The 27,177-nt window shown below is 40.6% G+C and overlaps 1 protein-coding gene across 2 annotated transcripts in view; it reads right to left on the bottom strand.

Annotated features, from left to right (window-relative positions):
• Positions 1 to 27,177, bottom strand: part of CNTN5 (contactin 5) — a 970,129-nt gene that overhangs the window by 87,236 nt on the left and 855,716 nt on the right. For both annotated transcript variants that reach the window (XM_043529333.1, XM_037889811.2), the window contains 2 exons: positions 9,472 to 9,599; positions 7,556 to 7,731 (listed from right to left, as the gene is read on the bottom strand). In XM_043529333.1, the coding sequence (XP_043385268.1) occupies positions 7,556 to 7,731; positions 9,472 to 9,599 (304 nt within the window). The remainder of the gene's footprint in view (positions 1 to 7,555; positions 7,732 to 9,471; positions 9,600 to 27,177) is intronic.

Raw genomic sequence — 27,177 nt, 5'->3', positions numbered from 1 at the left:
TGAAAGGTTTACACCAGCTCATAATACAAGGAAAGCTCCACAGAGCATTGAACATGTCTTCTTCTGTGCTATAGCTGGGATCCCAGAGGAGCCTAAGAAAGATAGGTGCCCAGCTCCTAATGAATTTTAAGGGCAGTTGGGTGCCTAACCTCCTCTGCAAACCCCAGCCCATATGGTCCTCATTAAACAACCCATAATTAATAGTATGGCCAGTGATGCCATTTGTCAGGAATAATGGTACTTTTTTTTAGGGCAACCAACTGGTCTGTGTTGTTTACATTATGCGCCAAAGTATCTCATTTATTAGTGTACAGGTGGCCCCAGTATCCACAAGAGCCATATCAATGCACTGCTTTATCTGTTCCAGTACTGCAATTTATCTTGGGTCACAGGTGTGCTCACAATGCTTTTAATTAGCTTTATCTATAGGTTGCTGCTTGGGGTAATTTTTCACATACTGTGGTGCTATCCATTAATAACATTAGCTGCTGCCTTAGATGTAGTGACCTAATTTCATAGGAGAATCAAAGCTCAGGTCGTCTACATCTTCTGAATGTGTAAATTATTCTGTTCTCTTTAGAGTCTTCTACCACTCCAACCACCATGCTATCAGAGTTACTTATGAAGTTAATTTAAGTTACTTCTGATGGGAATAAATTATGTGATTTTTTGTTTTCTATTTCATAAATGATAATAGGTTGTGAGTTGCTTTGAAGGAACGTAACTTTTACATGTGGATCTTAAAGTATCAAGATCTGTACTCATTCTTTCCAGGAGAGTGAGTTTCACCATACTGAGCAGTTGCTAGGAAACCTCCCTAGGAATCTGTCTCTCCTTTACCTCTAGACTGAGAAGATTCATTAACTCTCCCACCTTTACAGGCTTTCCCCAATTACAGAGTATAGTCTATGTGCAACAGAAATAGAGCCGAGAGTTTAATCACATTGTCCTTTTCTAATCCTTACACCGTAGGTTGTCCAAACCCTACAGTTTGTTTCATCCACTTCTGCCAGGGAGCAAACAGTCAGTATGGTGTTATGCAATTCACTGTATAAATTTCAACAGAGAGGTATATCAGGAAATATACACAAAAATGGGAACCTTGTACAATGCCTTTCATTTTTAAAAACGTTTGCCATTCAGCTCCTTTCACTCTCCATGCTGACTGTAATAATCCCCTTCCAGCGCAACACACTCTAACCACATCCCACCTTTAGTTGTGTGACTATAACTGCCCTCTCTTGGAAAATAACCTATCAGGCAGGAGAGTTCAATATGCTAAACGGACATAAAACAATGATGTGACAGCTACCCGGTCTTAGTCTTTGGGTTAGGAGACCTGAGCTTTTGGAAGTGCTGCCCACTACCTATAGCAAATAATCATTATAGAATTCAGTACCTCACAAACACTCTCTTTTAGGTCAATGTTACAGCACAAAAAGCAGATCATCTTGATTTCTAGTGTTAGAAATAGATGGCAATTAGCAAGCATCAAGAATCTGCAAATTCACAATGGGGGAGCAGTGAAATGCTGATCCAGGACTTGCATGTTGGAGGTTGTCATAAAAGGTGTTCATCTGCAGCTGTAGTGCCAGTCAGTCTCTAGCTACTGTAGCTTCTGTTGATGTGAATGTTCTTTGTGTTCATGATCAGTTAAATCAATCTTACCACCTCCATGTGGGCCAATTTCCCATAAGCAGAGAGGCCATCAGTTTCCACTCCACAACAGTCAGATGGAGTGCATAACACGACTGCTCAATGTACACCTCTTTTTATCATTTTCATTTGGCAAAAAGTGTACACCTTTGGCTTTCAGAAGCAAGCAGAGCTCTCACCTTGAGGCTGGATTACTACAGTGCAGGTTACTCTTGCCAAGCCTGTGGAGATTGCAGCTCGCACAGAGCACTGTGTTCTGCTTATTAAACTGGGTGTCAGACAAAGAGCACATTATGCTTGTTCTCTGTGATCTGCACAAGCTACTGGCCATTTTCTGAGTGAAGATTAAGTGTTATTTTTGAATAATTTGGGTCCCAGGCATTTGGAAAAACTGCCTGTCTTCCCTTATGTTCCACAAGTGACTCCACAAATTGGATCCCACTGAAATCAACGGCAATGTTGCCCTGGGACAAGGATTTGGCGCTAAGCATGAAACAAATCTTGTTTATTAATGTCATTTTGTTCAAATTAAGCTCAAATTCAAAACATACAAAAAGTTTTTCCAGCTATTCCTGCACTCAGGTTAGCTGAATCTATGGCTCATATTGTATTGGAGTTAGCACAATAACCTTCATTAGTGAGATCTAGTCAGATTAAATTGATGAAATATCACAAATGTGTCTTGCTGGCTAGTGCATATTTGATTAGCAAACTAGTTTATAGTGAAGTTTTTTTTAAAGCAAACTAATGATTTTATACAGTAACCTCATGGCAATGGCACCTCTGTACAGTCAACAGTGATTGATAAATAATAGCATGATAAATTCTCTTAAATTGTTCTGACAACTATACATAGCCTATGATGGGCCTCTTGACTTCAAGCCGACTCCTGTTCATAAATACATTCAGAACAATTTAAATGCTGTTCAATTTTTAGTTTTGTATACCTCAAGCATTTGCTGTTTTTACGTTCTGATGTTTGCAGACTTCAAATGTTTTAGTTAATTAAAAATAAAACAATTACTTGTTTCACATTATGTAGTCATGCTCTGCATTATGCAGAAATCTTTCCCATAATCCAAAGATCTCAGGAAACAGTATTCTTCCCATTCCCCCTTTTACATATAGAGACAATTTAGAAGAAAGAAGGGTTGGTTACTATTATTGTTTATTAAGTATATTACAGTAGCACCCAGAAGGATTCAGGATTAAGGACCACATTGTGTTAGGTGGTGTGCAAACACATAGCGGGAGATAACCCCTGTCTGAGAAATTTTATAATCTAATATAAGAATTGATGCTCATGGGTCTTTCTCCAGAGGCCTTCTACAGTATGGGAATATGAGAAGAGGAAGCGGTTGTTTGGGGTAATCCAGGGCTGGGAGCTGACAGAGTGGACCACATGTTATAAGTTCCTGCAAAGGAGTCTGGGACATTGTGCTGAGAGGAAAGAATGGGTACTTATCTACAGTAAATGTTCTCCAAGATGTGTTGTGCATATAGACATTCCACTTGAGGTAATTCTGTAATAGTTCTTTTACTGATGGCGGAACTTCAGACTGTCTGAACAGAAACTGCAACACAGACTTTCTGAATCTGACATCGTCGCAAGATGCTTGAGTGATGGCATAATGTCTGGAAAAGGTATGTACAGATGCACATGTTGCCACTTCACAAATGTCCATTATAGGGCCATAAATCAGAAAGGTTGACAAAGTGGACTGGGACCCAGTGGAGTGAGCCATTACTCTCAGTGGAGGAGAGACGTCTGCCAAGCTTGATACTGTCAGAGATCCAGTGTAATATACGTTGAGTTGACACTGGTTGGCCTTTGACTCTCTCGGCATAGACTACAAAAAGCCTATTAGAGGTTCTGCACACCTTAGTGTGGTAAACGTAGAATGCCAAAGCTCTGCAAACATCTAAAGTATGAAGTGTTTCCTCAACTTAAGAAGAATGAGACTTGGTTAAGTACTGGGTCAAAGATTGATTAGGCCTTTCAAATATCTGGATCACCAGAGGGTGAGAGAAAACCAAGAATCTGTCTATTGGTGGGTAAACTGCTGAAATGCATGCCAAGTGAGCCCTCACAGAGATGATTGAATGGCCTAATGACTTCAGCTGTAACAAGTAATCCGATATATGGGTGATGTCCATGCAATGTGGTGATAGGTGTTGTCACTGTGCCCAGACAGAAAATCTCTTCCACTTTGCTGCATACGTGGTTCTAGTGAAATCCTTTCTGCTGTTTATCAGGATAGGTTGGACATCTCTGCAGCACAGTTTTCCCTAGCATTTAGTCAGAAATTATCCACACAGAGAGACTGAAGAAGGGGTGCATAGAGTGACCTTGGTTCTGAGGCAGGAGATCCTCTATTGCTAGGGATCTATACTCAGTTACAAAGAGTAAGCAATCCAGGTCACAACTGTATTTCCAGCAGAGATCTCAAGAGTCCTATAAGAGATAGTCCAGTCCTGCTCGATGCTGGCAGGTATCATCGTTTGCAGTAGGCCCTTCTCACAGGACATCAGTGATCATATATGACGACATATGATGATCTACGAGCAGCAAAACACTTAAGCAGGTAGAATTTTGCACACACCTAAGTTGAGTGGGCTGCAAGATGATAAAGAACTAAAAACTGGGGTTGAGAGGAGGAATGAGAAGTGTGGTAGTGCTTCTGTGTACACACTTCCCACACCGACATGGGGGCTCTCCCATCTGCACAGGTAATCCACCTCCTGGAGAGGCAATAGGTAGAATTTTTCCATTGACCTAGTGTTATCTACATGGGGACTTAGGTCGGCTTAACAATGCCAATCGGGGGTGTGGATTTTTCACACCCCTGACCAATGTAGTTAAACTGACGTGGTTTTCTAGTGTGGACCAGGCCTTAGGCACAAAGCTCATATAGCAGTAACTGTCCAAATACTGTGCAAAGCATGCCTTCTTCTACAAGACTTTTGACAGGTATTACTGTTATCTAAAGTGACCCCCTTTAATTAGTGCAGCATTTTATGTCAGATGAAGAGTAAAGTTGTTCTTGTAGAACAGCTTGATATTTTAATGGATTCTGCTTCATATAAATCTTTGTTCAGCCTGTTTACAGTGTTTATGAATTACAAATTTAAAATTAATTAAATGAAAGACACAGAAAAGAGTGAAGTTGGGGAGAAACTTGAAAACGTAGGGGATTGATGGTTGGCTATGTGGTCGATCTCGATCTCTCTTCTAGGTCACCAGATCAAATATACCCCATGTCACTAGTGACAAAGTAGTTACCATCCAGTCAATGCCTGGTACGTTGCATTAAATGCATTAATAAGTCTCTTTTCAAGTGTCCACATTAATAAAAACTACCCTCACAACTAGTACTTATTGGTTCCCTTATTAGTAGTCTCAGCAAAGGTCAAGGACTCAGTAGGCATAGAGACAAAATTATTCTTTTATGCCTAGGTTTATTCTTCAAGGTCAGGGATGAGGGACACCAACAGGGCAATGCTGCTCCTTACTTGTAATGGTCTATGGCTAAACACAAGAATTCATTCTGCAGGGCTGTCATAAACACTATATTAATTTAAAAATATATATTTGAAAAGAGCGCAGATGGATGAAAATACACATGTGCAAAACCAGGAATCCTCAGCTAGAAAATCAAATTTTACTCATTAACAAAGGGTCCAAACTCTGGAGTACTCATTGATACAAATAAACATTAATGTTGATAAAAAAAAAATCCAAGAAAACCCTAAATAAAATGTTTTGCAAGATTTCAGGGTTTGGTCCAAATGGAATTGAAGAAATAATAGAAATAAATCACTCTTGAAAATTCAGATTCCCATGCAACATTGCCTCTCTGAATTACAGAGATTGCTCCACACAGAGTACTTTGGTGGGCAAACAGGATGTTTCCAATGCCAAAAGATGCTGTCTATATCTATTTACATACTTGTCTAAACCTATCTGGTATGTGACGGAGTTACACACACTTTTTTTTGCCCAGCTGTTCCTTTTAAATCAATGGGAGGAAAAATGAATTCTGTAGTAGTTACCTTCAATGTTAGTTTCCTCTCCCTTTCTTACTATTCCCTGCATGCTCATCATCTTTCAACCTAACATTTTCACACTTCACTTCTTGCCAGTGATACATGTGAAGCATCTAAACTGATGTATGTACCGAATGTTTGCTAGTTCAGTAAGTAACAGACTCAGCACCTTCAGAGTATTGTTCTTTGGTCCCCAGTTTGAGAAATAATGCAATGTTATTTATAGATGCCCATAATTAAAGACATAATACACTGTCAAATAAGGAAACAAGTCTTGTTAAGATGTGCTTTGTGTTTTTGATTGTAATCACTGGAGTATGGGTAATTTTCACAGGTGGGAATTTAGCATCAGTGTTAATAAACTCTTCTGTTTGTGGAATTACTTAGGTGGTAGCTTTGTGGAACTACATAAAGCACCAGGACGGTCATTATACTTAACACTAAAGCCACTCAAATAGCAAGAATGAGCAGCACAATCATAATGTTATGAGTCTGGCAGGGAAACAATCTTTACCCTACAGTGCTTATGTATTCTGGAACAACAAAAATTATACAGGATTATACTGTATCAAAGGTCCCTAATTTAAAGGGATGTTACTCATTTTAGTCCAATGTTCCCTATATTCCACACAAAACTGGCATCTCCTCACTTCTATCATTGAAAATTACTTTGCTCAGAAATAGAGAATTGTGAAGCTAAAGTTAGTGTCATTGAAGGAACACGTATGCAAGTTACAGCACTTTTCTATTTATTATTACTCATCCTTGAGTGATTTGGAATGTTGGGCATGCCCAGATAAAGGTGTATCTGTTGAGGACTCCCATAGTAAGAATGCACTTCACTAAGGGTTTTTATTTTAAAAAAGCACCAGAGAAGCTAAATGCAATATATAAATAAATATTGGTAATATAGTAATATAGTAATATGAACCCAGACAAATTAGATTACAACGTTTGAGTTTTCTACTGAAAACTTAACTCTACTACATTCCATGTATATTAGAAATATTAACTTTTTAAATTTCCTGATTTTTGTGCTTGCGTTAGCTATGTTAACATTGCATGAATGTTTGATTTACATTTAATTAACACGAACATAAGGTGAATTATTGGGCATTCTAATGCCAACCTCATTCATATAAAGAGGTTTGTTTCCATTCAGAAAGTTCAAGCCTCTTTACATGGCACAGGTTCAGATTAGTTCACCAGGCTGTTTGACTTTATCTAATTGTTACATAGTTACGGTAACAAAGCGTAATATTTCAAAATGGTGAGAACAGTTTTTGTCACATGATTTCCATTGACTGTAATGAGAGCCACAGAGCTAAAACCTCACACAATGTTTTGAAAATGAAAATGTATTGCTTGGTATTCACAGATTAAAATATGTTCTGTGTGAGTAAAGAGCACATTTGGGGGGATGTGTTCATGGCTATGTAACTTACATCATCTGTGAAAACAACAGCAACATGAGTAATAACCGTAACTGAAGTTTTGGCTACTAACAAATTCTTGTTTTCCTTACTCATGCTAATAGATCCATGAAAGTTGATGGAATCATTTGTATGAGTAAGATGAGAATTTGGCTCAAAGTACCTTCTGTTTTCTTACTAGGATCACTAGATGCCTCACTAATATCACTGGGACTCAGAGCTTTACAGCTATTTTCTTTTTGATTAAAGCTGCTTGAATTAATTCAAATGAAGTGCATTTAGTAGTTCCATTCGATAACATTTCATTTTACCTTCAGTGGATTTTTTTCATCTTTCAATCATGTCATATGTGGGAAAGGCTAAGTTATAAACAGATTGAACTGTTAGAACTTTACGGAAGATAAAATATGTTCACTTACTGCCCTGATGCTTTCAAAATGTCCGCCTTCCTTCTCAAAATCAATTGGCTGCCCATTCAAAGTCCAGTAGAAAGTCACATCTAGTGTGTTGTCATGAATCGCTTTGCAACTGAGGACAATGCTTTCTCCAACGGTTAACTCAGTTCTCTTGGGAGTCAGGTCTATCCTTGTTGGTTCTTGAAAACAGAAGAATTAGTAATAATTAAATGCAGGTCTTGTGATATTCCAACATCAATATAGCATTTGCTTGAGTTCTATTTAATTTAAAAGTCTTGTCTGCCTGCTGGGCTGAAGGTTTTTTGTTTCTGAGTAACAGGGTCAAGCACACTGTGGTATGTGGGCCCACAGCGGGGAGGGAGCAAAGACTGGGGAGAGACAGCAATAATCTCCTCATCTTCATGAGGGCACAATCTCATCTAGTCACCACAAGGAATGCTGGGAAGGGAGACCCACTATCACACTGCCTGGTGCATTGTCCTCAAGAAATGGTGTTTCCAACTTTCATAATTTCATCATGAGCCAAAGAATATTTTTAAAGCATCAGCTCCTGGAATCTTGTGATTATACAACAATCTCAACTTTCATTTAAAAAAAGAGTATATTTCTAGCTCTCGTAGTTGCAGGGAAAAGTTTGAAAACCTGAACACTAAAGACTCAAACATCAGAACACAAACAAAAGAACCCAATATCATGATTTGGGGGGGTTTATTCATGATTTGCATATGCTCGTTATTGACAATAATATTGGGAATGCAGTCCTCTACGAATGCACTACAAGAGCTAGTCAGTATGAAGGGGACAGCAGTATGTATTAGCTAGGGGCATATACTATTTTCTTTTAGAGAATAGCAACCTGGGACCGATAATAAAACCCTGCTTTGGCCCTGCTTTGAGACATCATCCCCAGCAACTTTAGGACTTGATCCATCAAGGTGCAGAGCACTATGGTCCTAAAAGTCACTGTAAATACACAAATACCTGAACATATGCTTAAAAACTTTTCTGGATTGGGCACAGAGTACTCAGCAACTTGTAGGATTGAGCCTCTCCTATTGGGTAAATTGAATCACCAGCACCATTCTGCTCCCTCACACCCAAGTGTAAGCTTAGTGCGGTTAAGGATCTAGTTCTTTGTAATGGTCAAGTTTGAACTACTTCCCCTGGATAGCCAGAGGTTCTGTTTCTTCAGTTCTAGAGTTATGTGTCAAAAACATATTGCTGCTTGCCAGTGGAATGCATCCCTCATGTATCTTTTGAAAATGCTCTCTGAACTGTCAATTATTCATTGCTGATTTATAACTCAGAGTGAAGTGCTGTGTAAATTTAAGATGACTGATCTCTTATCAATAAATTAGACATCACTTGTCTAAATAGCAACCCAGTGGCTGGGAAACTAGTTGTAACTGAGTAGTTAGAAAACAGGTAATGATCTGCTGGGTTTCTAATCTAGCTATTTCTTTTTAGGATTTCTATGGCTAAAAATAGGACTTTATTGCTATACTTTATTCACTGTGTGCATGTAGAAAGGATAATTATGTTTGGCAGCTAGCATGTCTAACAGCCAAAGGTATATACCTCCTAATTTTTCTCTCTCTTTTCTTTTACACACAGAATTAATTTAATAATCTGGAAAGATTTAATTTATGTACTAGTTTTTCTGACACATAGGTATCATAAAACATTATGGGCATGTATTCAACAGAGGGGAAGCAATTGTTGGCACAATCTTTGGTAAACTCTCTAGGGGCAAGTACTGTCTTTTTGTTCTGTGTCTGTGCAGCACCGGCCCTAGCACAATGGGGTCTTGGTCTATAACCGGGGCTCCTGGAGCTATTACTGTACAAATAATCAATAATCTATAAAATAATATAATAATAATAATATAATTAATAACTAATCGGTGTGGTTTTCCATACCTTTAACAAATACTGAGGCTACAGTTTCTGCTGAACCAAACACATTTTCTCCTTGGCATAAGTACCTTCCTTCATCGGATTTGGAAGCATTCAGGATTTGTAGGCTCCCATCTGGAAGAACAGTTATCCTGAAAATTATAAAAAATGTTTGTATCCTGTAATAGCATGTACCAGCTATCTCAAACAAAGGCAGATTCCATGGTGTTATCTTTTAGGGTTAACAAACAGGATTAAGAATGGCTGCCACTGTGTGCAAGGATGATCATTGAATCCTCCTCCTCAGGAAAGGATGCAATAAACCCATTTTATTCCCTCTGCCTCCTTAACTCAAAATAGGCTCTGGGAGGAATCAGTGGATTAGTTCTCCTTTGACACTTAATGATGGTGAATTTTAATTGTATTTTTGTAAAAATATGATCCTTGATACTTTATCTTTAAAACTTGGCTACTACATTATTGTTGAGTGATATTTCAATATTAAGCACAAGCTATTCCACCTGAAACTAACAGTGACCTTAAAAAACAAATCTAAGAATTATGAAGGGTAAAAAAGTAGAGGATGACAGGGAAAGAACATAAAATTAATTGTATGTGGCCAAAATATGATTTATAGCACTTGCTATACACAATGCAGGACAGGGATGGAAATGAGTTCTGGTGACTTCTGTTTACCCTTTTTTCCCCGGAGTATTGTGTGGGCCTGATTCTCCAAACTCTGTGAGTTACTTCATTGAAGTCACTGGATCTCATGAGAAAGGTGCAAAATCACACCCTCTGTGTTGGGTGGTTGAAATTTTAGCCTGGTCTAAACTGTGCTAGAAAGAGAAATTTGGATTTGAAAAGATGGAAAATAAAACACTGTTGTCACTTTTAATATTCCAAAATTTAAAATTACGTCCTCCTTCTGTGATCTCCTATTCAAGTTTTATTATCTTTTTTATTTTTTAAGTAAAACTTATTGAGTGAGATTCACCCATGTGACGCGAGGCCAGTGCAAGACCTACGTATCACTTAATTCCTATTATGAGGGCATTAGTGGGAATTAATTGGCGTAGCACTGATCCTATGCATAGGGGAAAATTTCACCCATTGTAGATTGTTATTATATAAACCTTTTGTGCTCCTCTCTGCCTACATGCAAGGAGAGTCTGCACTCATGCAGTCTAGCCATAGGTGGCACGAGAGAGGGAAATGCATCTCCTGGGGACACTCCTTCCTATTTCCCAGTCCTACAAAAGTCTAAGTGCATTTTCAGGTGCTCTGTGGGATTCTGCCCATTTGAAGGGGCAGAAGTGAGATGATGTTCTTTACCAGATTGTTCCTCCGCCACAAACAGCAGAGTACATTACTGCAGAGAAAGCCTACAGTAACTTACATTGTTTTGTCCTTCATGTTGTGGACATTCAAGGAGCAATTATAAATAGGGGGACAGCAGCCACCCCAAGTCCCATGAGGTTCATTAGCATCTACAGAATCTAAGCCTGATTTTTAAAAAATGAGTCCTTATGGTTGTGACGAAAACCTTTCAAATACCAACTAAGTGCAAAGTGATGCTGTGCTGAATCTGCGGCAGACAGAGAGGCTGAAACAATAACTGCAGGAGAGGTGTGAATCCCTCTTGTCCATTCATCTCAAAAGGATACAAATATTTGATAGGAAGGGGGTGAGATGACGAGAAACCTATATCTTCAAATCCCAGGAGGCATAAGAACCAGGAATCAGTGGGAGCTGCAGAGTGTCAACGAGACAAAGTGCTTCTGAAACGAACACGTTGTCCATTTGCTCTCCTCTTGGCCTTAACTGCTTAGCTGAGCAGAGCCACCCCAAGGAAAAGACTATCAAGAATTCAAGGAGCTATGGCCCTATCCTGATGGACAGGTTTCACCCTGCCTCCAGTGCAGCCAATAAAGGGAGAAAACCCCATCTGAGGAAAGGCAAGCCTGGAGAGAAAGCTGAATTGTAATTTGGAGCAATTTACTTAAAGCATACGTCTCAGTAATGTGTACTCACTAAATTATCAAGGCACCTGTACAGTGTTCCACTTGGGGGGAAATGTGCTGCATGACCTTGATCATGAAAAATACTGCCCCCTGATATTATATATAAGCCACAAGATTTATTGGGGAGGAAAAGCAGAGTCTCATTTTAATGCAAAATGTACTACCATTTATTTCAAAGATAAAATTGGTCACCACTCTCAGCAATGCAATATAGCAGTATAATAGTTTCCAGAAGAAAGAAGGGGCAATGAAAGGTCAGGCCAGTGCACACGGTGACACTATGGTGACAAATATTTTCTGTCTTTCTTTAGGCAAATAAATCACCGTATAGAAGACATAGGGTTTGTTGAAATATGGCACTGTGAGAATAACAAAAAACATGATCACATTAGACAACTATCCTTTAACCTGTCTGAATTTTCTTAAAAGGTAATCTAACAAGTGAATACACCTGAAACTTTGTTATAAAATGTTTTAAAATTTAAAATTACCTTCAAAGTAATAATCTAATTTAGGAATGGACAGTGATTTAAGACGCATTCTTTCTTCTTTGCAGTGAGCTGCCCATTATATTTTCCTTTTCAGGATGCTCTGTAATCAATGCAGTTAAACTAGTGTATCTAATATTACAAGACTTTGCAAAATGGTGATGTTTTTCAACAGTATAGTGTCAGCTCCAGGTATATGAAAAGCCACTTCTGCAATGTTTACAAATTATAAAAGTTTATACAAGCCAAGTTTTAAAATAAAACAGTTTTTTGGGCAGGGAGAGCTAGATTTTAAGGGAGATTACTTAATGAATCTTATGCACAGTTCCAGCTACATTTCTAGCCATCTCACAGCTCTTGTGATATAAAAGGAAAAGAATGACTTGAGTAATCAAAGGGCTTTCAAGCAGGTCTGCTGGTAAATTAGCTGGCAAGGAACTGGACAGTAAAATAAATGACAGGGTTAATAATCATAATTTTCTTTTTGGAGCTTAGGCAAGATAGCAGAATGATAGCTCTATTAGAGACTGAAATAATGTGTTTGTCCACAGACCTGGATAGGCAGTGGTAGTGCAACATAGGTAGCTTTAGTCCAGACAACTCCACCCTGACCTGCTAGTGTCAACCCTAGAGAGACCACCTCCAGGGTATGTCAATACTTGAATTTTTAGATGCCTTTAACATGTATTCATTAACATGTGTTATCTGAGAACGAAATTCCAGTGTATACACTACACCAAAATCTGTCCCAGGATGCAGACGCTTCTTGATAGTCCTTTTAACGCTAAACTGCAGGGTTCATAAATTCATATTCATAGATTCCAAGGCCAAAACGGACCATCGTAGACATCTGGTCTGACCTCCTGCATAACACGGGCTATAAAACTTTCCTAAAATCATTCCTAAATGTAACTAGAACAAATGTCTGTGTCAACTCTGCACTATGCCCTACAATTGTGTTATTTAGCACAACAAAAAAGCAGTGTAGCCATAGGCTAGGAGTTCAGTTTCAATGATCTCCCAAAGGCTTGGTTCTTCTACTAAAACTGCCAATGATGGTGACAAGTCAGTGCTGGTGGCTTTTGAAACTTGTACACATGTCCAGTAGAAAATGGAATAACCACCAAACTCATTTAACACTGAACTCCCATGAAATGGCAACAAATTTTAATTACTGAGCTGGATCGCAGACTCACAGAAATGTCGAGCTGGAAGGAACCTTGGGAGTTCATCTAGTCCATCCCCCTGCACTGAGAGTAACTCTGACTGACCGCTATGCCTACCTACATGCCTCCAGCTTTCACCCATATCACACCACATGATCCATTGTCTACAGCCAAGCTCTACGATACAACCGCATTTGCTCCAACCCCTCAGACAGAGACAAACATCTACAAGAACTCCATCAAGTGTTCTTACAACTACAATACCCACCTGCTGAAGTGAAGAAACAGATTGACAGAACCTAACTAGTAAAGTGCTCATTCACCAATATCTGGAAACCATCTACTGACCATGTTTTTTTCTTGCAGTGTCCAAAAAGATCTCAGATATATTTCAAGCTTTGCTGAGCCAGGTGGAAATTAAGGCAAAATCCTGGTCTCATTGAAATCCATCAGTGTTTTCACATTGACTTCAGTGGCTTAGGATTTCACCATTAGGGTATGTCTACAATACAGCTGCAGCTACATAGCTAAGGCAATGCAGTGAAGACACTTTCCACATCGACAGAAAGGGCTTTTCCGTTGATGTAGTTTGTCCACCTCTCCAAGAGATGGTAGCTAGATTGATGGAAAAATTCTTTCATCAACCTAGCTGTATCTACACCTAGGGTTAGGTCAATCTAACTACGGCATTCAGATTGCGGATTTTTTCGTAAACCCTGAGCAATGTGTAGTCTATAGCAGGTCACAGTCTTCATAGCAATGTGTGATATTATTACCTCCTGCTCTTTCCTGTGGAGACTGTTATTAAAGGACTTGACTCACAGAAATGGAAAGCTGTCATTTTGATACTGCTGTATAACTGACAGTGGACTTTTACCAAGGAGGAAGACATATGTTTTTTGGTTGTACAGTTTGTTGATTTAGAAACTCATTTAAAACACAGGGGCAAATCCTGAGAGGTGCTGAGCACTCGTAGCTCCTACCTAATGACATCAATAGGAGTTGCAGGGGCTCAATACCTTCCAGGATTGGGCCCTGGGTTTAGAGGAGACACAGGTAGACCTTTAACTGGATTATATTAGGGAAAGGTAAAGCTACAAAACCTACATTTAGATGAGCATTTTTATCTTGCCATTCTAGGTAGTTATTATTGAATAAGAAAAATCAGGCAAAAATGTGTATTGGTAGGAGGTTTAAGGATGGAGGATTGCATCTTCATATCCTTTATTTGTTTTGGTGTGTGATTTTATATGTTAGGTAGGACTTAATTTTTATATTCCCTAGACGAGTAATCAGAGCAATTAGGGAACCATGAATGTGAAATTTAGTTAAGGAAGAGCCTAAAGAAAAACTTTGCACACAGTGCAAACACACAGTGACTGGGTAAGAGAAAAAAGAAGTGACTAAAGTGGTTACATTTCCTTTCTCCTGTTTTTCTCATTCAGCTCTTAACCAGCGTATAACATTGGTTTGTGTGTATGTTAAAAATGGGAACTTTTTAGATGCATACTTTGTTGAGAAGCTGTATTGACTAATTTAGCCCATGGCCCAGGCCCTTTGTTCTGATCTGAGCAATCTGTCATTTCACATTAGCCTGGATATGGAACCTGTCACTACTCTTTAATGTTGATTTCAAGGAATCAGGACAAGTATTTGTAAACAGTTGAAACCTTTGCTTCTTCTTGAATGTGCATAAGCTCTCTCTCTCTTGCTCATTTGTAAAAGATGTACAAGCATCTATATCTAATAGGAACTGAGAATCATAGATTCCTAGATCAGAAGGGTCCATTGTGACCTCCTGTATAACACAGGCCATAGAACTTCCCCAAAATAATTCCTAGAGCAGATCTTTTAGAAAAACATTAAAAAGTTTCATTTATGGAGAATTCACAACCCTTGGTAAATTGTCCCAAAGCTTTCCACACTCTCACTGCTAAAAATTTACCCCATATTTCCAGGCTCGATTTGTCTAGCTTCAACTTCCAGCCGTTACATTGTGTTATACCTTTCTCTGCTAGATTGAAGAGCCCATTATTCAATATTTGTTCCCCAGATAGGTATGTGGGGCTGTCAAGTCAAGTCACCCCAACACCTTTTCTCTGTTAAGATAAATAGACTGAGATCCTTGACACTATCACTGTAAGGCACAGTTTATAATCCTTTAAGCATTTTCATAGCTATTCTCTGAACCCTCCCCAATTTATAAATATCCTTCTTAAACTGTGGACACGAGTAATCAAGTGGTCACACCAGTGTCAAATACAGAGGTAAAATAACCTCTCTGCGGTTACTCGAGATTCCCCTGTTTATGCATCCAAAGATCAACAAGCCCCTTTGACCATAGCATCGCACTGGGAGATCATGTTCAGCTGATTATCCATCACAACCCCTAAATCTTTTTCAGAGTCACTGCTTTCCAGGACAAAGCCCTGCATCATGTGAGTATGGCCTACAATGAATTATTGCTATAGGGAAACCTCTTCAGTAACCACCTTTGATGGAGTGCTGTCATTTAAATATTGTTAATCTAATTTGACACCTGACTGTGGCTAAGTCCCTAAGCACAACATGGAATTACTAGGATTTTACTAGGATTTTATTCAGACAATTTTCTCAAACATTTATGAAGACTACTGCAATCCTGCGTGTGGCATCCCAGATCACTGGAATACTAAAAGTAATATTCTAAGGCTCAGCGTTAATGTACTCTAAAGCAGTATCAGCCGTACTGAATACATACAAACTGAATCAGGGCAAAATTTCCAAAGGTGCTACAACTTGGATTTTCTTTTTTGTCTTTGCAGCTTGCTGCACACTAACATCTGTGCATTAAAAACAAGAAAGAAAAGAACAGATTTTGCTGGTACAAATGGGGTTCACCTCTGTAAATGTAATTTAGAATAGTTGACACTAAAAATTCAACACTTCCGAACAGATACCACACTTAGCTCCTATTCTAATTATAGAGAGAAAACTATGGGACCAATCTATAAAAAGGGGAATAAGGACAATGCAGAGAATTACAGGGCAGTCAATTTAACTTTAGTACTCAGAAAGATAATGGAGAAAATAATTTAAAAATCTACCTGCAAATGCCTAGAAGATAACAAGGTGATAAGTAACAGTCAGCATGGATTTGTCAAGAACAAATCATGTCAAACCAACCTAATAGCTTTCTTTGACAGCATAACAAGCCTTGTGGATTGGGGGAAGTGGTAGATGGTTTTAGCTTAACTTTAGTAAAGCTTTTGATACTGTCTCGCATGACCTTCTTATAAACAAACTAGGGAAATACAACCTAGATGGAGCTACTATAAGGTGGATGCATAACTGGTTGGAAAACTGTTCCCAGAGAGGACTTAGGCTATCCCTCAATGTGAGGATGATGTCTGTCAAAGGGATTGATTGGTGGGTTTTTAAGTGGCTGAGGGGCCCAATTCGTGCCCTGCAGGTGTAATTCTGGAGGAGACATAATTGTTGGCTGGATTGTTGTGCCCTTTCTTTCCTCCTTTGCCGCTTCTCTGTCTCATGAGTATGTCTGTTCTCCTCAAAGGGAGCTGTGGCTTGGTGTATGGTGTGGCATCACTGTGTTCTGTTCTGCACCAAGTCCTTCCATTTTGTTGGATTGATGCCTCCCTTTTTATGGTGTACTTTTAGTATGTCTTTGAAGTGCTTCCACTGCCCTCTGCAAGCCCCTCTTCCCTGACTTAACTTGTGAGATGAGTACTTGCTTCGGAAGGTGAGTGTCAGGCATGCATACACAATGGCCAGCCCAGCGGAGTTGGTGTTTCATGGCCTGCACCTTTTTTTACTGCTGAGGTTGGCTGAAGAAAGAATGCTGATATTAGTGAGTCGGTCTTCCCAGCTTATCCTGAGACTCCTCCTGAGGCAGTGCTGTTGGAACCACTCCAGCTGCTTGAGATGTCGTCTGTAAGTTACCCATGTCTCACACCCATAGAGAAGGGTGGGAATAACAATTGCCTTGTAAGTCAAGATCTTGATGCCTGTTTGCAGATCCCTATCATTGAAGACTCATTTGAGTAGTCTTCCAAAGGATGTGCTGGCACACCAGATCCTGTATTCAATTATGAGTCAATACTGGTCGTTTGGGAGATGTGGCTGCCAACATATGGAAAATGGTCCCTCCACTTATGGTGATTTGTGGAGTATGAAGAAGAGTTTGTGCAAGTGAGGGCTGATAGAGCACCTTGGTTTTCCTGATGTTGAGAGAGAGACCCAGGCTGCGATAGGCATCTGCAAAAAGACTTAGGGTACTTTGCAGGTAGGCCTCTGTGTGTGCGAGAATGATGTAGTCATGTGCATACTGAAGGTCAGTGATGCCAATTCTCGTGAGCTTAGATTTTGTTTGGAGATGTCAGAGATTGAGGAGTTCGCCATCCATACTAGAGTAGTTATTAATGGTTCACAGTCAAGCTGGAAGGGCATATCAAGTGGGGATCAGTTCTGGGTCCGTACAATAGTGTAACACTGTTGCAAAAAAAGCAAACATCATTCTAGGATTTATTGGCAGGAGTGTTGTATACAAAATACAAGAAGCAATTATTCCATTCTACTGCACACTGATTTGGCCTGAACTGGAGTCTTGTGTCCAGTTCTGGGCACCACATTTCAGGAAAGATGTGAACAAATTGGAGAAATGCCAGAGAAGAGCAACAAAAATTATTAAAAAGGATTAAAGGTCTAGAAAACATAACCTATGAGGGAAGATTGAAAAAATTGGGTTTATTTAGTCTGGAGAAGAGAAGACTGAGGAGGGACATGATAACAGTTTCAAAGACATAAAAGGTTGTTAAATGGAGGAGGGAGAAAAATTGTTCTTGTTAACCTCTGAGGATAAGACAAGAAGCAATGGTTTTAAATTGCAACGAGGGAGGTTTAGGGTGGACATTAGGAAAAAATTCCTAACTGTCATGGTAGTTAAACACTGGAATAAATTGCATAGGGAGGTTGTGGAATCTCCATCATTGGAGATTTTTAAGAGCAGGTTAGACAAATACCTGTCAGGGATTGTCTAAATCAGTGGTTCTCAAACTAGGGCCGCCGCTTGTTCAGGGAGAGGCCCTGGCGGGCTGGGCCGGTTTGTTTACTTGCCACATCTGCAGGTTCGGCCAATCGCGGCTCCCACTGCCGCGGTTCACCGCCCCAGGCCAATGGGGGCTGTGGGAAGGATGTGCTGGCCGCCCTTCCTGCAGCCCCCATTGGCCTGGAGCAGTGAACCGTGGCCAGTGGGAGCCATAATCGGCCGAACCTGCGGACGGGGCAGGTAAACAAACCGGCCTGGACTGCCAGGGCCTCTCCCTGAACAAGTGGCAGCCCTAGTTTGAGAACCACTGGTCTAGATAATACTTAGTCCTACACTGAGTGCAGGGGACTAGACGAGAAGACCTCTTGAGGTCCCTTCCATTCCTACAATTCTATGAAAACTGTGCTTTCTCCAGTCCTGTTATTAGCAAACTTTTGGAAAATGTTGACATTTTATGGTAAACATTGCGAAAAAGGGTGTCTGGTTTTTTTTTTTTTTTTTTTTTGTAAATAAAACTTTCTACATGTAGGTAAGATTTACAGGTTTTAGCAGTATTTCCCATTAAGGCCTCAGTTCAGTATGTGTCTAACTTTACAAACATGAGCAATCCCATTAAAGTCAATAGCACTCTTCACATGGTTAATGACAGGCACATGCTTAAGTACATTGCTGAATCATGATCTGTTGGAACAGATGCTCAAACCAGTAATACCTTACCTCCCAGTAAATAGGTATAATGGACCTTTTAAACTGTGCACATTATCATTTCTGTACATATATGACATGTGAGAAACATCAGAGACTACACTTTGAAAATTTGGCTCTGCTTGCCTATCTAGAGTTAAACACTCCCAAATACCCTGTCACAGAATGAACTGGGTCTTGTGCAAAACCTGATGAGAATTCCTTAGAAGTAATGTCTACTTTGATTGTTTCCAAGTTCTTTTTAGGATTGATGATCTGAAGAAGGGGGAAGGCAGAATAAGGATTTTCCAGTATATTGTGCAATCCACTGCAAGAGCATTTTTTTGTTTTATAAAGTCCTTTGTTTTCAAGATAATCCAGCTGTAAAGATGCTGAAATAGGATATTAAAGTGATAGGAGTCTTAGATGTATCTATTAGAGATAGTAGTTACATAGTATTCTGATTCCTATGGCTCTTAAAGTCTATAACAAACCACTGCCTTCTTATTTTGGGTGCATTCCTTCAATGAAAGGAATATTTTGCTACCTAGAGACAGATCTATAGATTTTTTGTTTTTACAAACAGATCCTTTCCAGCACTGTAAATCTCTTTATGTTTCTGAATGACCATAACGGAACATTAGCTAAAATTAGACATTTTTCTCAGCAGCTTAGAAATATGGTCCTTGTAAGAAACTAATTTTTTTTAAAAGCTATTTTGAGATATTTTCAAGTTTTGGCTACTAATTAGAAGATTAACATAAATGCTCAAAAATACCCTGGGGATGACAGGGGTTAAAAAAAATGGAAATGCCTCCTGGGCATAATTACCAAGGATTAATGAGTGGTAGGCCATGTACACAAGGGGCAGATTCTCAGTTGATGTAAATTGGCATTGTTCCATTGAGTTCAATGGAGCTATGCTGATTTACATAAGTTGAGGATCTGGCCCGAGGTATCTAACCTATCTGAAGGACAAACATTGTTTGAAGTCCTAACATTAACCTTGAGCAATACAAAGTGAAGAGCAGAATTATTTCCATATTATCTTGAAGCATAAACAGTTTTAATTTCAGTGAAATGAGATTCTTGTAAATTTAAGTATGTTAATTAAATGTTTACGTGGAAAGTTTTCATATGCTTCAGACAGCAATCAAGTAGCTAAGGCATTATTGATGTAAGTATTGTCATAATGTCCAATCAGATGGAAACCTGCATGGTTTCATGTCCCATGGCAACGGTTTCAAGTCCCATGCTAGAATATTAATTATGGATAATACCTTACTCTACAGAGCAGTCAAATCACCTCTTCTCCTGCACCCCACTTTGAAAATTGTATTACTATTTCTTGATACTTGGCATGTGTGCAAAGCAATTTTGTGTATTATGGTAGAGATGTTGCTCTTGCTTTTGTGTGACTGATGAGTGGGAAGATAAGACAAACTGATCACTCCTGCATTGGACACAAGGACAGCAACACTACAAAACCAGTCTTGAAGGTAATAAGTAGAGCTGTCAATTAATCACAGTTAACTCACGCGATTAACTAAAAAAAATTAATCGTGATTAAAAATGAGTGGTAGGCCATGTACACAAAGAATTAATCACGATTAATTGCAGTTTTAATCGCATTGTTAAACAATAGCATACCAATTGAAATATATTAAATATTTTGGATGTTTTTCTACATTTTCAAATATTTGATTTCAATTTACAACACAGAATACAAAGTATATAGTGCTCACTTTATATTATTTTTATTACAAATATTTGGACAGTAAAAATGATAAACAAAAGAAATAATATTTTTCAATTCACCTCATACAAGTACTGTAGAGCAATCTCTTTATCATGAAAGTACAACTTACAAATCTAGATTTTTTGTGACATAACTGCACTCAAAAACAAAACGTAAAACTTCAGAGCCTACAAGTCCACTCAGTCCTACTAATTGTTCAGCCAATCACTAAGACAAACAAGTTTGTTTACATTTACGGGAGATAATGCTGCATTATTATTCTTATTTACGTCACCTGAAAATGAGAACAGGTGTTCGAATGGCACCATGGCATTGCTAGGTATTTACGTACCAGGTATGCTACACATTCGTATGTCGCTTCGTGCTTTGGCCACCATTCCAGAGGACATGATTCTGTGCCTATGATGCACGTTAAAAAAATAATGCATTAACTGAATTTGTGACTGAACTCCTTGGGGGAGAATTGTATGTCTCCTGCTCTGTTTTACATGCATTCTGCCATATATTTCATGTTATGGCAATCTCGGATGATGACCCAGCACATGTTGTTCACTTTAAGAACACTTTCCCTGCAGATCTGACAAAATGCAAAGAAAGTACCAATGTGAGATTTCTAAAAATAGCTACAGCACTCGACCCAAGGTTTAAGAATCTGAAGTGCCTTCCAAAATCTGAGAGGACAAGATGTAGAGCAGGGGTGGGCAAACTTTTTGGCCCGAGGGCCACATCTGGGAATAGAAATTGTATGGCGGGCCATGAATGCTCACAAAATTGGGGTTGGGGTGTGGGCGGGGGTGAGGGCTCTGGTTGGGGATGTGGGCTCCAGGATGGGGCCAGAAATGAGGAGTTCAGGGTGCAGGAGGGGGCTCTGGGCTGGGGCGGGGGAGTAGGGTGCTGCAGGGGTTGAGGGCTCTGGCTGGGGGTATGGGCTCTGGGATGGGGCTGGCGATGAGGAGTTTGGGGTGTAGGAGGGTCCTTCAGGCTGAGACTGAGGGATTCAGAAGGTGGGAGGGGGATCAGGGCTGGGGCAGAGGGTTGGCATGCGGGAAGGAGTGCAGGCTCCAGCTGGAGATGTGGGCTCTGAGGTGGGGCTGGGGATGAAGGGTTTGGGGTGCAGGAAGGTGCACCAGGCTGGGACTGAGGGGTTCGGAGGGTGGAAGGGGGATCACGGCTGAGGCAGGGGGTTGGGACATGAGGAGAGGCTCAGGGGGACAGGGTCTAGGCGGCGCTTACTTCAAGCAGCTGCCAGAAGCAGCGGCCATGTCCCCACTCCGGCTCCTAGGCAAAGCTGCGGTCAGGCGGCTCTGTGCGTTGCCCTGTCCACAGGTGCCGCCTCTGCTCCCACTGGCTGCAGTTCCTGGCCAATGGGAGCTGCGGAGGCAGCATGCAGAGCGGAGCTCCCTGGCTGCCCCTACATGTAGGAGCCAGTGAGGGGCCATGTCACTGCTTCTGGAAGTAGCGTGGAGTGGCCCCTGACCCTGCTCCCCAGCTGGAGTGCCAGAACGGGGCAAGCCCCAGATCCCACTCCCCAGCGGGAGCTTGAGGTCCGGCTTAAAATGGCTGACGGGCCACATCTGGCCCACGGGCCATAGTTTGCCCACCCCTGTGTACAGCATGTTTTCAGACGTCTTAAAAGAGCAACAGTCTGATGTGGAAACTACAGAACCCGAACCACCAAAAAAGAAAATCAACCTTCTTTGTGGCATCTGACTCAGATGATGAAAATGAACGTGGGTCAGCCCTCTCTGCTTTTCGAGCGTCATCAGCGTGGACACATGTCCTCTGGAATGGTGGGCAAAGCATGAAGGGACATATGAATCTTTAGCGCATCTGGCATGTAAATATCTTGTGACGTTGGCTAGAAAAGTGCCATGCAAATGCCTGTTCTCACTTTCAGGTGACATTGTAAAGAAGAAGCGAGCAGCATTATCTCCTGCAAATGTAAACAAACTTGTTTCTCTGAGCCATTGGCTGATCAAGAAGTAGGACTGAGTGGACTTGTAGGCTCTAAAGTTTTACATTGTTTTATTTTTGAAAGCAGTTATCTTTTGTACATAATTCTACATTTGTAAATTCAATTTTCATGATAAAGAGATAGCACTACAGTACTTGTATTAGGTGAACTGAAAAATACTATTTCTTTTGTTTCTTTTTTACAGTGCAAATATTTGTAACAAAAATAAATATAAAGTAAGCACTGTACACTTTGTATTCTGTGTTCTAACTGAAATCAATTTATTTGAAAAAGTAGAACACATCCAAAAATATTTAAATAAATTGTATTCTATTATTTTTTAACACAGCGATTAATCGCACAATTAATCATGATTAATTTTTTTAATCGCTTGACAGCCCTAGTACTAAGCAAATGCTATTTTTTCAAGATCCATCTTTGCATATCTAATCATTTTCAGTTTTTTAACATTTCTCTCTCTCTCTCTCTCCCAACTTGTATGCACAGTGTGGTATGTGATACATCCCTTGTGTAAAGACTGGATTACTCTCTCTGATCAAATTCTAGGATTATTTAAAAAATAAGAAGGCACTATGCTGTCAACTCATCTTATCACCAAAGAGGTGTGTGTGGGGACGGGGAGGGGGTTTGAACATAATGGTAACACTTCACTCAGCTCTTTCTCTGCAGAATTCTTGCATTCACATTTGTATTAGACTTTGACCCTGTAAACTATCTTTCTTTCAAATGAGGCACAGGACAGAGGTCCTAATTCCTTGTGATAATTTCAGATTCTATAGCACTTTTCACAAGATTAACCTGTGGTGTTTTAGTCAGATTCTACTGTTTGTATTTACAATCTGCCTTTGCAATTTGAACTTTACCACTTCATTTCCTCTCGTAATCCTGTTGCATAGTGCTGTTGTTATGTACTTTTTGATAGCTGCGTTTTAGTGCTAACAGATTTTTCATAGTATATACTGTTAAACTGATATAATCTCATGTTGATGCATGACTTACTGTATATGGTCTGAGATAAGTACATACAAGTTTACTATGAGTTACCTTATAAAGAAATGAAGTATATACATAGTATCTAAATCAGATTCATAAAAATGGGGTGGATGCTTGTGGAGATCAAATGGATCCCCTTGCCAAGACCCTCTGAAATAGCCCGAGTGCAACTTTCAAGCAAGTCCACTGTACTTCTGCACAGGAAATAAAGAAGCCCCTCTAAAACAAAAATCTACATGAGGGAAAAACTATTCATTTGGATCAATTCAACGTTATAGTTCAAATGAATGGTTGGGAGGAGGTTCAGAAAGGGAGGTTACTAGCAGCCAACTTGGGTGGCCCAGCTCTGATAATGCTGCAGATATTACTCTTAGAAAAGAGATGGAATTATCCAGAACTGGTACAAGCCCTTGGCATGCAGTTAGAAGCGTCGGTTTGAACTGGCCAGGGCACAGCTAAGAGCTGGAAGGAGAGGGAAAGAAGAAATCCCACATGAACCGGCAGAGGACCTGTGGACACTTGTGTTCCTGGGTTTCCAGATACCTCTGAGGCCTTCCAGAATAGCTTGGCCATGGACCAATTTACAGATGCTCAGCTGGACTTGCAGATCAAGATCAGTGAAAGGAGACCAAAGAAACTCTGAGAGATTGTGGAAATTGCCACAGAACTTGAATCTTTTCTTACTGCTGAATCTTAAAAGTGGGTATTGGCAAGTGGAAGTGGATCCAAAAGACAAGGAAAAACCTGCTTTCACTGCAGGACACAGCTTGTGGCAATTTAAAGTAACAGCTTTTGACTTGCACAATGCACCAGCCACATTTACGAGGCTAATGGAGAGAGTATTACTTGGCATGCCCCTCTCGGCTTGTTTGTTCTACCTAGATGACATCAAGGTACATGCTGAAACATTTGAGCAGGAATTAAAACATTAACAAATGGTCTGTGACAAGCTGATGGTGGCCACTTTGAAACGGAACACAAAGAAATGTGCGTTGCTCTAAAAAGAGGTCACCTACTTTGGGCACGCAATTAGTAAGGAGGGAATCGGGCTCTGCTTCTATTAGAAAAAGAGTAATTTTGTGGGTTTGCTAATATTGGCTGAGAAAGTGAAACCATTTCTTTGACCAGCAGAGTGTGATGTAGAATTTTCAGAGTTTAAAAACAAAGTTCTAGTGACTGCTTCTGTCTTTTCATTCATAGATGCACAGATTCCAAAGACAGGAGAGACCACTGTGATCATCTAGTCTGACCTCCTGTACAACACAGGCCAGAGAACTTCCCCAAAATAATTCCCAGAGCATATATTTTAAAAAAACATTCGATCTTGAGTTAAAAATTGTCAATGATAGAGAATGATGATAGAGAATGATAGAGAAACCATGATCCTTGATAAGTTGTTCCAATTGTTAATTAGTCCCGAACTTAAAAAATTATGCCTTATTTTCAGTTTGTGTAGCTTCAGCTTCCAGCCATTTGATCATTATACCTTATTCTGCTAGGCTGAAGAGCCCTTATTAAATATTTTTCATTGTGTAGGTACTTATAGACTGTAATCAAATCACTCCTTAACCTTCTCTTTGTGAAGCAAAATAGATTGAGCTCCTTGAGTCTGTCAATACAAGGCACACTTTCTAATCCTTTAATCATTCTTGCAGATTTTCTCCAAACCCTCTACAATTTATCAACATCTTGTCAGTGACCATGGGTCTCATACAGTGGTCTACAGGATTCATAGTAAGCTCCACTCTGACATCCAGTGACTGGTTAACAGTTGCGAGGGCAGAAACTGAACCCTGAGAGAGGATTCCAGTCCTGGACCCTGATTGGCAGAATGCTGAGGGCCCTGATTCATTCACAGCTTCTATATAAACCCAGCACAGGAACAGGAAGTTGTCCATGCAAATGGGATCCATCCTGCTCCCCTGGCTTGACTTCCTGGTATCCCAACCCAGCTTGTCTCTTGGCATCCAACTCGTAGTTCCGATGACTGGTTTGTCTCCTGCCTCTGATCCCTTGGTATCCCGATCTGGCCCAATTCTGGCTACCGATTTGTGGTTCTGCTCTCAAGTTTGTCTCCTGCTTCTGATTTCCCGGTATCCTGACCTGGCTGACTCTTGACTCCTGTCTCCTGAGTGCGGACCCCTGCTCTGACTACTTAGGCCACAGGAGTGGGCTCAGTGCCAGCGGAATGAATCTGCCTAACCCTTTGGTAGCACCGGACACACTTGGGTAGGCCGCCCACCTGCAGACCTGGGTAATCCAGCTGACCGTGGAGAACCAGCTATTGCAGTAGGACGAGTTGGACACAGTTGTGTGCTGAAAATGCCACACTCCAGACATGGTTCGTGCAGCCCTGTTCCCCAATACTACTGCCGGAATGATTTTATGGCAATCTCCAGTGCTGCCTCCTGTTCATGATGCATCCTCAGACCTATACCACTGATCATGCAAAGGTGAGCCTGGTCTTCAGCCTGGCTGTCCTAGGAAACATTAGACTGGTTCTCCTCCTTCTTGGAGTGTGACAACCCAGTACTTTCAAGCTGGGAGGTCTTCCTACAAGCCATGTCGGTACTATACAAGGGACTGAACCGAACTCATATGGAGAAGGCTGCCCTAAGGAAGCTCTGACAAGGGCAGGGCACTATAGCCCCCTATGCCACACAATTCTGCTACCTCACGGCCGATACAAACTGGAACGAGGCAGCAGAGATGTACCAGTTCTGGTGGTACCTTCAAGAAGAGATTGAAGATGAATTAGCCCGGGTAGAGAAGCCTGCAAGTCTGGATGCCCTTATGGATCCCACCATCCATACAGACAATCAGTTACGGAAATGAAGGGAGGAAAAAAACAGGGGACTTGCGACACTCCAACCCAGGTACTGTGACCTTTTCACCAGTTCCTCCTGCTCAGCCAGTGCAGGTGGATATGGGCTGTTGATGACTCACCCCCATAGAAAAGGAATGAAAATGCCAGCACCATCTCTGCTTCTATTGTGGTGCATCAGGTCACTCCATCTCTGTCTGCACCAGGCAAATTCCAGGGAGTCAGGGAAGAGAGCGCCCCCACATTTAGGTCCTGACTGGAAAACACCTGGAAACCTGCTTGAGGGTTCCCCACTTGCAAGTGCCAGTCCAGTTGCACATACCAGGGACACGCCTACAAAATTTCATCCTACCTGCCTTCATCAACTCAGGTTCAGCTGACTGCTTCATAGATGCAGTGGCTGCCCAGATCCTGCAGATTCCCCTGCAATACAAGGCTACTCCTGACCTGGTAGAGAGTACTGACAGTTCCTCTTTGTCCTCTGATCCAGTAACAGAGGAAACATCTCCCTTGGAGGCCATGATTCAGGGGCACCAAGAAGTGTTACAATTTGGTGTGATTCATTCTCCACAGTTTCCTCTGACCCAGAGTATCTCCAGGCTAGCCCTCCACACCCGCTCATTTGGTGGTAAGCATGGGAAATCTGTTTTCCATCAAAGTTTTGTTGTATATAGTAGTTTACCTAGATCCAAGCTGTCCAAGATTGGCTGACTCCCCACACAATATGTGACCTGCAACACTTCCTGGGTTTTGCCAACTTCTATTGATGATTT

This window comes from Chelonia mydas, chromosome 1, assembly GCF_015237465.2.
Source record: "Chelonia mydas isolate rCheMyd1 chromosome 1, rCheMyd1.pri.v2, whole genome shotgun sequence".
In the NCBI taxonomy this organism is placed as follows: Eukaryota; Metazoa; Chordata; order Testudines; family Cheloniidae; genus Chelonia; species Chelonia mydas.
Note: the sequence above shows the minus strand (reverse complement) of the source record. Positions and strands in the feature narration are given on the sequence as shown.